This window comes from Etheostoma cragini, chromosome 23 (genome assembly GCF_013103735.1).
Source record: "Etheostoma cragini isolate CJK2018 chromosome 23, CSU_Ecrag_1.0, whole genome shotgun sequence".
In the NCBI taxonomy this organism is placed as follows: Eukaryota; Metazoa; Chordata; class Actinopteri; order Perciformes; family Percidae; genus Etheostoma; species Etheostoma cragini.
Window position 1 is genome coordinate 7,209,426 of NC_048429.1, and position 11,888 is coordinate 7,221,313.

Sequence of the window (11,888 nt, forward strand, 5' to 3'; positions counted from 1 at the left end):
GTGTGTGAAGAGGCATGTGTCCTTGGGATGCAGAGATTTATACCTTTTTTTTGAGATTGTTATATATTTTTGTATCAGGTTGAACCCTTTTTTTTTAAACTTTCTCTCGGGGAAACCCCTCGGGAATAAGGGAAGGATTTTTCCCAGCGTACACAAAGATAAGAATTCCAGTCTTCGAGTCCCAAGGCTGAGAGATCATGACAAGTGATTCCAGGAGAAGTAAAGGAGAAGAAGAAGCGATTTCTGTTGTGGAGTTTTGTTTCTAGGCGTATTTGGTCGTGGTTGACATTTTCTCGGACACTCTTACGCTGAGATTTAAAATGAGCGTGCAGGTATTTAGGGCTTCAATGTCTTGCACGAGGACACCTACACGGGGCGCCCGGGTGTTGATGGGCACGAGCTGCAAACCAGCGACCTTTTAGTCGTAGCACATCTAAAAGAAGACTCAGCCATCCTGAGCCCACTAAAACAACCTGTATCCCATTTATAGTAAGGAACTGGACGTTTGACCTCGCGCGCATCCATTTAACAACTTTTCCCGGTGAATGGATTTAATTTGGTGAAAACCGTGAAACCTATACACGTTTCTTACTATGCCTTTCATCTTTACGTGCATTCCGGCAGCATACACGGTGGATTAGTGTTAATTTTTCACACGTTTCTATTCAAATTTTAGACCTTCCATACACTTTAAAGAGTTGTAGCCTAAATCTCGTCGGCTCTCATGGGACTGAGGCATTCGTCGCGTTGTTTGCTGCTACGGCGGAAGATGGCGGAGGCGGACAGCTCGGAGGTAGGGACCTTGTGGTGTCCTGCACCCGGCAAAAACGGGACCGGGACACTCTCAATATGCTTATTTTTTTTAATCGTGACATCACATTTGACTTGACTATTTTGTACACGTCTTAACGCAGTAGTAGCCTAGTGATAATGCATGCAGAAGGTTGACGGTTATTGCAGTGATTTTGGCTGCATGGCCGTATTGAACGTGTCTGTGTTCGCTGTCCTTGGTGCTGAAGTGAAACCTGCACCCTTTACCGGCTCTTCTCAGAGTTTCCTGTCTGTTAGCATCTCGAAGACTATATGTGTGAGTCTTGGCTTGGCTGCTTATTGTATGAATCCCTTTTGCCTTGCAATTCATTGACTCTGCCTCTAACAGCCCAATATTAAATTTTAAGTGCTTAGTCAATAAGACTGCAATCACACTCTTCAAATCCTTTGCTTTTTCCATTCATTCTTGTCTGTAATTTTTAAATCCTGATACAAACTCTTCTCCAAACTCTTTCCCTTTCTTTCCTTTTTCCTTCCAACAGCCTGTCACATCCCCACTCTCTCAGTCTGCCCAGCCCTCCCCACTGCCTAAACCAGTGCCTACCCACCATGTGCCATTCGTCCCCCATACGCCTCATGTAGCAGCCCTGGCCACCTGTCCCGGTCGAGGAAAGATTGCCAAGTTCATCAGCCCGGAGGAAATGACATCACGGGACTATTACTTTGACTCTTATGCTCACTTTGGCATCCATGAGGTAGGCACGCCAGGCTGACAAACGGCAGCTCGGTATGTGAGACCAGGGTAAAAGAATGAGACCAGATGTCTATGCTGATGCTCCGGAACTTGCCAAAAAATGTCAACCCTGTTAGTCTGGCCTTCTGTCAGCAGTGTGTTAAACACCTCTTTTGATTTGATTCCATGGACTGATAGGCTTTTGATTATGGTTGTGATCCAAATCCACTTTCTGGCATAAGAATGTATTATATTTTATCCATAACTAAAGAACTATTCCATACATGATTCCAAAGCCTCAGTTCTTCAGATCAAAAAAACAATTGCAAAGTAACATTACAAAAGCCCAAACAACTGCTAGAAAGCACAAACAACAAAACAAAGATCCATGCAAAGTACGAATACAAGATAAGAGGTGTCCTCAGTCCTCAAGTGCTTTCAAACATGAGTTTAAACAATATGAAACCAAATGGCAAAAGAACCATGATGAGACAAACATCTCTCAGAAGCCGTTTAAAGATGCTTAATGCACTTCAAGGAAGATATTCACTTCACTGTATTTCAATATAAAAATGCAACTAAATATTCAAAATCCTCAAATTAGAATAAACTCCAATCATGGACCTCAGAGGAAACTTTCCATCAACATCTTGTGTTGAAACAGATAATATTCCATGTTCAATATTCCATAAAGGAAAATAATCTATGTCTGTGTTTTACAGCCAGTGCATGGCTAAATATAATTGCAGAGCTATACCCTGGTGGTGGTGGTGGAAAAGTTTGGGGACATATAGACCTTTTTAAATAGTTCCCATATTTAGCAAGTGGGTCAGGTTTTTGTCTGCTTGCAGACAAAGAGAGTGTCCTGATTAGAGGAGCGCAAAGCGAGAAAGGCGGAAAGTGGGATGTGTGAATGGGCTCAGGGAGATGTATATCAGGCAGTCCCTGAAGACTTTGTGTTGTACTCTTGCCTATTTCAAGAACATCTGCCAGTGCCACTGAAGTTTTTGGCCTGAATACTCTTTTCTTTCTCATTATACATGAACAAATGATGTATTCATATGCTGAGGGAATTACTCTTCAGCTTAATTTATACACATTTGTATGTTTATGATGTAACATTATGTGCTTAGTATTCCTTTGAGCATTTGTATGAATCCTACTATTCTTCAGGTTGTCTATACCAGTTCAGTATAGAAGCTGTAGTGGTTTGCGTGTTATTCTGACTGTACTGTACTGTATGGATCACAGCTATGACCTCTCTGTTTAATCTCTAATTTAAACAGGAGATGCTAAAAGACGAGGTGCGGACGCTGACCTACCGGAACGCCATGTACCACAACAAGCATGTTTTCAAAGATAAAATCGTCCTGGATGTTGGAAGTGGCACAGGGATCCTCTGTATGTTTGCTGCCAATGCCGGCGCCAAACACGTGTATGGGGTGAGACAGCTAGATACACCCTTTGACCACAAACAAATACTCCACAGTTTATATTCTTCCTTAGAATCATCCAAGAGTTTCTGTTATTAAATATTTGTGAGAGACAAAAGCCCCACACCCTTTCACTGTCCAAATGGCTCTGCTGTCACCTTATCTCTCAACCATAGCCTTTCCTTCTCCATATGAAACACACACACACTGCCTTTTTTAGAATTCTTCTAAAGGGCTATTTTCTTGTGTTCTGTGGAGAAATTGGTAATCTCTTTCAAACAATCTTTTACACACACACAAAGTAAGAGACATTTGGCTCCACTCGTCACAGGTTGCCGGCAGCACAGTATGTATGATTCATATACTGTATCACTCGTATGGATGGCAGAGCAAAATGATGTATTAGTTGTCATGGCGCACAGGGTCTGAGATAAGCGATTACGGACATTAGTGTTTGGATGGATTGGCAGAATTCGATTAAATTTACCCTTCTGATATTGCCCCAAAGGTCAACGTACTGTATATGTGGAGGGAAAATGGTAGCTAACACCACTGTGGATCACATCCATTGGCAAGGAAATCATTTTTTTTCCAGCTAAGGAATATATAACATATTTCTTATAAATTATAAAAAATAACAGAATAGTTATGTAATTTGGAAACAATGTAGTAATTTCAGCAAACATTTTCTTATTCAGAAGACACCACATCTTGGCTTTTGTCCTTGTGCCTACAGATTGAATGTTCGAGCATTTCCGAATATTCCGAGAAGATTATCAAGTCAAATCACCTACACAATGGTAAGTCAAAGTGGTTTTCCATCGCTACTATAGTCCTTATATTCCATCTGTCTGAAAGCAGAACAATGCGGTGACGGATTCTCAGGATTAGAAGCAGCGTGAAAAATCTGCATATTACCATCGTTATTGTCACACTCGACAATATTAGTCACAGTTCTAATGGTTAAGTGGCAGCTCGCCTGACGTCAAATAACCATAACTCCTGCCGTCAATCACAAACCCATCAGTGGTGCTGATTACCATTGTAAAATGCCACCGTGAACTTCACAGATGGAGGACTGGCAACAGATGTTGGGTTTCATAACCTGCACATTTGATATCAGGATGCTTTTTTTTCATCTTTCACATTTCAAGTATTTTAAAATGATGAGAATGATATATAAGGCATAAAAGGATTTAAAACCCAAATGCCAATAACAACTCTTTATGGCTGTTTCCTTTTTTTAAATATATCTCGTAGTGTCTTCAAACCATGAGGCCAATATAAAAAAAAACTGAAAACAAGACAATTTCATGCATAAAGCACTGAGGCAGACAATGAGCGAAGTAATTAAGATGTACTACTTTACAGAAATCCCAAAGCATATAAACAATCTCCTCATCTGGGAATAGAGTTATTGTCTGATGTGTGATGATGCCGTGAAGTAATTTGCTGCTTGCTGTTTTTGTGTGTCTCTCCACACCGCAGTCATTACCATCTTCAAAGGCAAGGTGGAGGAGGTGGAGCTGCCTGTGGAGAAAGTGGACATCATAATCTCAGAGTGGATGGGCTATTGCCTGTTCTACGAGTCCATGCTCAACACTGTCATCTTCGCCAGGGACAAATGGCTGGTATGATGGTGCTGCTGGAGGCTCGGGGAGAGCTGGGCTTAGTGTGCGAGTAGCTTGCTGGCCAAATAAGGGTTTGGGCACACAAACACACCAGACAGTGATAAAGTAGAAGATTTATAGTACGCTTGTGTGCATGTGTCTGCCGCCCAGATGTTGAGGTCATAACGTAAATGAATGATCTGGTTTCTACCCTCAGTAGGTGCCTGCAGGCTTTAAACTCGGCAAATGTGATCTTATATTACATGCCAGGTGTGTGAACAATAAAGGTGATGGATGGCCTGTGTGTGTCTGTGTAGGTATTAAGACCTGAAGCTTTTTTTTGCTTTCAGAAACCTGGAGGCCTGATGTTCCCTGACAGAGCAACTCTCTATGTGGTGGCCATCGAAGACCGGCAGTACAAGGACTTTAAGATTCATTGTGAGTAATGATGGAAGCTTTGTTTTCTCTTTGCATTCACGTTTTGCATCTCTCGGTCTTCCTCTCAGCTGTGCAGGGCATTATCAATGACCACTGTGCAGGTGAAATCAAATCAAACTCTAATTAGAACTAATAATTGTATGGCTCCCTTTTCTTTATCAAAGTTGGCTGATATATTTCTGCAGTATGTGAGAAAGGAAAAAGTAATTAGTAAAAGGTTGTGGGTTTGTCACATTTTAACTTGCCATCAGATCTGCAGTTATTAATAAATATTAATAGAGTTTCTCCACCCCAATAAACCTTAACATTTGTATTTGAAATGTTAATAACATATTGATAAATGGATGTTGTTGGTGGTTGAAATGTCTGGTTAAGCAAGCTGAGTTAACGTTAGCCAAAAAGATATAGGACAGATAAATTGTTTAACCCAAAATATGTGTACAAATGGCTTATTGATATACCTACTTAAAAAAGAAACAGTATTTACACCAATGAGGTGCCTTTGTCCTGCAGCACATTCTCTGCCCTGAACTCACTCCATGTGTTCAAATAGCTCTCACGGCAGGAGGGGTGAGCTTAACATTGCGATCCAGATCAAAGCACCAATATTAAAGGTTGCATTCACACTTGTAATACTTAATTAAGCATTGAATCTGGGTAAAAACACTCCTACTGAGTTTCCTTTTGCTGCACAGGTGGCCTTCTCAGTTCTATTACATCTACTCATGCACATTAAAGTTCATGCTTTCACGCAAATCCCAAAAAATCCAGTCTACCCAAACCCTCACACTCTTATTTTTAGTTTGCGTTGGTGGCATTATCCACCTTCACACTGTTCCGACTTAGCGTTTGGCCCCCTGACAAACTGAGGTGGAGTGGAGGGACAGAGGGAATGGGGGAGGGAAAGCCTGCTTGGTGTGTTTTCAGCCCAAATTATAATAAAAAAAGCCTACCAGACATGGTGGAGGAGGTTGGAGGAGGCAGGAGTCTATTTTCGGGGGGGACTTGTCTATCTCCACATAGAGCTGGATAGACAGAAAGACAGCGTGAGTGTGGGACTTTTTATTCCTGGCAGGGTTAAATGTTTTTTTTTCTCTCCGACCTTTTTTTGTGCCGACAGCTTGGCAGGAACTCAGAGAACAGAGCTTTGCAGGTGTTTGAAAAATGCAGAAAGCAGAAACCCAGAAGTCACCTACTGTGTGCATGTATATTCAGTGTGCATTCATTCTCTATGCACAGGGTGGGAAAACGTCTACGGATTTGACATGAGCTGCATTCGCAATGTGGCCATCAAAGAACCTCTGGTGGATGTGGTAGATCCCAAGCAGGTGGTGACTACCGCCTGCCTCCTAAAGGTTAGTCTATAATAATAAAAATAACAATAATAATTCATACTTTCTTAATCCTGCAAGGGAAATGACAATGCTATCACTTTACACATTACACACAGCTGAAATATACACACATGCTCAGAACTTACACATGCACTAATGGAGAGACGTCAAAGTGAGGGGGCTGCAGTTGTTGATTGACAGGCACCCCGAGGGGTTCTGTGCCTTGCTCAAGAGTACCTTGGCAGGGCCCAGGAGGTGAACTGGCACCTCTCTAGCTACCAGTCCACCACCACACTTCGGTCCAACTTCCTACAGACTGAGCTACTGCCACCCCAACAATAACAACATAACAGGTGTACCAATACATGCTTGGTGAAGGTGTGTGAATGCATGGGTAGCATTTGTCTTTCATGCCATTGTTTCATGCATGTTGGAGGCATACACCCCAACAAGCAAAGTTTTTCCATCTGTTGTGTTCTGCCGCCAACTACATGCATCCTTAAAGAAATCTGTGACGGCGATTAATCACAGACACTCTGAACAGTCTGTTGAGACTATTTTCTAGAACATAATAGAGGTTTCTGGGATTGATGCTGTAATAGTCTGCAGCTGTTTCCTTGCTTGAACAGTGGCTTATCTTTCATCTGACAAATGAATAGAGGATAAGAGCATTCAGGGAAGTGATAGCTTTGTTGTTTTTCCCTCTACCTTTCATTTAATCACTTTTCATCTTTCAGTGTTCCTTCTCTCTGCTTTCTATCGTGTGTTTTCCATTTCAAGTATTACATATCTTCATTCATCTCTCTACGTTTTTGTTTCAATACAATTAATCAACTCTTCTTAACCTTCATCTCCTGTCACATTCTCGGATTTAAGCAATGTCATGCCTCACTTGTTTGAGCGAACAGGAGAGGTCTCTGTCTCCGTCTCCCTCTCCATGATGGTTAAATGTCACACAAGAGCAGGCATTGAGTCCCCAGAGGGAATACAATGGACTCTCCATTGTATAAGCACCAACGCTTCTTTTGTGTTCGAAAAGGTGATTTATATGTCAGGTTGGAGGGTGTTTATTAGTTATGCTGAAAATTCTCTCTATCTCTTACACATGTATGTGTGTAGGGCTTATCCACCCCTCCCCCCCACCTCACCCCGTCTTAATTCAAACTGCCACTCATTCCTCACATGCTAAAATTACAGAATTGCTCCAAGGGAATTTTTTCTCTCTCCTTCCACAATACGCTGCATATGATACTGGCCTGGTAACTTTGGAATAAAACAGCGGTGTTAAATCAAAATCGGTCATGCTGACGGCACATGGCCAGGCGATCCGTGGCCCAATGGCCAGGCTAGATGAACATGTCCCCCCCCCCCCATATTTTTGACCTCCACCCCCCATTAAATACAGCATCATCTACATGGATGACTGGCTCCACTACTATTTCGGAGCCAAAGTGATGCCTGGCAGGTATCAACATGTGATACTTAAATTTGGGGTCATATTCATAAGGCAGTGCTTGAACACACAGAAACAATGACACACACAGCCTCCCTCCCTCGTGGACTTGAGAGAGGACACCCACACAGCATGTGTACTGTTAGCAGGCTTCGTTTGCCAGCCGTGATTCAACCTGTGGGCTTTCACACGCTCAAAAACTAGGTTGAATACTCAAGCAAGGATTGACCTTATACATGTACTGGGTGTGTGTGTTTGTGTGTGAGAAAAATGACAAGTGGGGGTGATAACTTGTGTGTGTCTGTGCTTTCACATGGTGTGCTGTTTGACTGTGACATGAAATTTCATGAATTAAAAAGCCCAGAGATCGCATTTAAGCAGAAATATTTTTTTTGCAGGAAGTGGACATCTACACTGTGAAGCCAGAGGATCTGTCCTTCACCTCAGCCTTCTGTCTGCAGATCCAGCGCAACGATTACGTCCATGCTCTGGTCACCTATTTTAACATCGAGTTCACCAAGTGTCACAAGAAGACTGGCTTCTCCACTGGTGAGTAGTGTCTGTTCATCCAGAATACATTTTTATCCCACGTACTCCTAGTGGTATCTAGCCACACAGATAGTTAGTTAGCAGTTTTGCCAGGCCCTATGGTGTCTATCTAATGTATAACACAAAGAAATACAAAATATGGACAGTCATTATGCTGCGTTACATAATGTGTGTATCCATGAATGGCAACGCATACAACAAAAAGACATGAAACTTGTGATCAGATTTCATTGGAACAAATTTTACGCCAAAGGAATGGTACTTAAAAACCTGTTGAAAATGGCAGGTGTCCCAAAACTTGAGCAAATAAAAGCAAATATCATCATGGCATTTGCGTTAACCAGCAGTTTGGGCTTTGATGTGCGCAGAAAACATGAAAATGACATGAAGAGTGCAACCAGTAGATTGTGGTCCACTCTCTGGTCGACCATACAGTAAAAAATCCAGCAAATATTCCAAATGTCTTGGGGCTAAACTTTAGAGCACCTGACTCCTGGAACAAATTACAAGCCTTCCTTAAAATCCACTATATCAACAATTTAGAAATCTGGTGTTAAACCCAAAAACGTCTACTTGTAATTGCTTGACATAATTGAAGGGGAGAACCGAAACGAATAATATCGTAAAACACTGAAAGCTAATATTTTCACAAGCAACCTTAATCTGTCCTCTGTCAAATACAGTTGCATTTTCAGCTCTGAACGAAACCATTCGGGAGTTATTTAAGCAGGAGTCGGATGTGTGCTTTATTTCATTAGTCCCTCCTGGCCTGGACAAATGAAACAGGCATGGGGGACAAAAGAAACATACACTTAAAGCTATGTACACTTCCCACAACTTCAATATTTGGCAACATATTATTAATGGTACTTCAGATAGGTGTTATTTCAGATAGATTGCTGCAAGGCTGAATGTCTGTTAACAACTCATCGCTGTCATCGTGAAGCGTGAATCTCTGTCTCCCATGCACTATGCCATTTACAAGCTAGAATAATACATTTTTTCAACTATGTGATGTTTCTATAGTACAAAATGTCATTTCAATCTGTCATTATGTGGGTAAGCCCACCAGCACATCTAAATAATGCCCTTCATGATCCACGGTCAGTCTCCATAGGCAAAAAAACTTGTCCCCACCTGATAGCCCCAAAATATATTTATATCTTTCTAAAACCACTTTTCCATGTCCCACCTGCATAAGATATAGTATAAACACAGATAGGTGTGCAATTACGTAGAATACATAGGGTTTACTGCCTGGTCGGGACATCCATTGCAAACAAACACACAATGTGAAAGTCTGGGTTTGGAGAGAGCACCTTATGGTCTACTAAATAAACATGACGTTGAACCTTTAGAGGAAAAACACTCTTTAATAATAATAAAAATATGCTAATACATGTTTTATCACCTGTAACTCTGTCATAAAAGGACGTAACAGGGAGGTATTTGGCTGAGCAACGGAGAATAATATGTTCTATGTTTTGTCCAAATGATGTCTGTCAATGGTCATTGTACTCAGAGAAAACTGGAATGGTTCACTCCTCCCCCGTTTCAATCGTCCCGGTTAGCCCTCACTTTCTTTTGCATCCTAATTATCCAAATTTATTTTTTGTCTTAGTTAATTTAAAGTGTTATTGTCTTTTTATTTTTCTTATGATGGAATTTTCTGTGTTGTTATTGAGTTTTTGTCTTCGTAATTTGACTCAATGACATTGTAAATGAGGGTCACTCCTCAATGATCTCTGGAGTATAAATACTGGTTGAATGAATGAATGAATGCATCTTTAAAGGTGTGCTAAGCGATGTTGGGTGACCGCACTAGTGGTGAAGTATTTTTAAACAAGACATGTTTGCTGTATGTGACAAAAATGTTGTAGTCTAAAAAATGGGTGACATTTTTTAGAACACCTTCAAGCACAAGCATTTTTGAAGCACTACATTAATTTCCATAAAATGGAAGCTAACGCACTTTAGCATCTTAGCTCTTGACTCTACTTTGCTGGTAAGCCGACCCGGTGTTTGCACCGACGGAATCACAGAGTGCTTCAGGTAACGTGGTGTCTGGAGAGAATTGCTATGCTGTTATGTAAGCTTATGTTAATACATTCATGCATCCAGTGCTTACATAATGTTGTGTAGAGGTGGATCTATGTTTGGCTGAGTGTTGCGCCTGAGGCTGAGCATCACTGACGGAGTTCTCACCTGAGTGAGCTTCAGCTGCTTTTTCTGGCGAAATTTCTCCCATATTAACATGGCAAGGAAACTGACCTCTTCTTCACTGCCTCTCCTTCCTGCCTACACTTTTCATCTTTAACCTGCTTACATCTCATCTTCTTTCCTTGTATTACATGTCTTCCTTCTATCCTGTACCTCAGCTCCAGAGGCTGCCAGCACACACTGGAAGCAGACAGTGTTTTACTTGGAGGACTACTTGACTGTCAAGAAGGGGGAGGAGATCTTTGGCAGTGTCGCTGTCAGGCCCAACGAGAAGAATGTGGTAAGACTCATGAAAAATAGCCATGATATTTTCAATAATCTTTGTTTAAATTTCTGGCAGACAGTTAGCTTTAAATGTAACATCTTCATTCTTTTTTTAACATTGCAAGAACCTACAGCTCTCAATGAGTAAAAAGTACAATATTTGGCCCTGAAACACTGCATTTTACCTTTAAAGTGCATTTGTTTTTATACTGTGTTAAGATTGTGTTGGCTACTTTTATACCAAGTGGATATTTCTACCATTCATTTCTTAATAAATTCATTTAGAATTGTTCTTGTTTTACATTTGTAGCGTGACCTGGAGTTCACCCTGGAGCTAGACTTTAAAGGACAACTATGTGAGGCCGCCATTTCCCACGACTATAAAATGCGTTAGCAACGACAACACCCTTCCAACTACAGTACCCTCAGCCCCTCTCCACACAGTCGGAGAGGGGGATGGCACCAGCTGTCCAACAAGCATTCCAGTTGGCCAGCGAGGGCGACCAGATGATTCTAGTTGGATGACATCATGTCAGCACCTAATGGCGTTTTTCCATTACATGGTACCAGCTCTGCTCGGCTTGACTGCGTTGCCCCGTCCGCCATTTTACTTGCAGATTTAGCATGGCTGGTTGCCGTAGCGACACCACTGGAAACTGCCGTGTAGTAATGCGACTTACACACAGAACATCGAAGGTGTGTTTTTGATTCTTGGCATGGGGCTGTTGCCACACCCTGAAGACAAGTTTAGTTTCAAAAGAAGCTGGAGGCAGCAACAAAAAAAACAAACACCATTGGCTAAACTATTTAAAAATGGCGGGTTTGTTCAGACACCCCCCGTCTGTCGCTAGCAATGATGACGCAGTGATTGTGATGATTCTCTGACCAATCAGTAGTCTGCCGGTTTTTGCATTACCTTTTGGTATTGCTTCAGCTTGCTTGAAATCTCAACAGAGGTGATACTAAAAAATTGACCTGTTAGCTAATACTAGAAACTCTTTTTCATAATGGAAAGCCGAAAAAGGCAAGTAGAGTCGAGGCGAGTCGAGCAGGGACCATGTAATGGAGGAAAAAAAAACGGCA

The 11,888-nt window shown here is 41.6% G+C and overlaps 1 protein-coding gene across 1 annotated transcript; it reads left to right on the forward strand.

The window, feature by feature from the left end:
- LOC117938670 (protein arginine N-methyltransferase 8-B) lies at positions 1-11,350 on the forward strand. Its single transcript, XM_034863419.1, has 10 exons — positions 1-793; positions 1,314-1,526; positions 2,791-2,946; positions 3,674-3,737; positions 4,426-4,568; positions 4,898-4,985; positions 6,225-6,340; positions 8,171-8,321; positions 10,700-10,821; positions 11,116-11,350. Exons 1-10 carry the CDS (start codon positions 725-727, stop codon positions 11,197-11,199), a joined length of 1,206 nt encoding a protein of 401 aa, XP_034719310.1. The 5' UTR covers positions 1-724; the 3' UTR covers positions 11,200-11,350.
- The last annotated feature ends 538 nt before the right edge of the window (positions 11,351-11,888 follow it).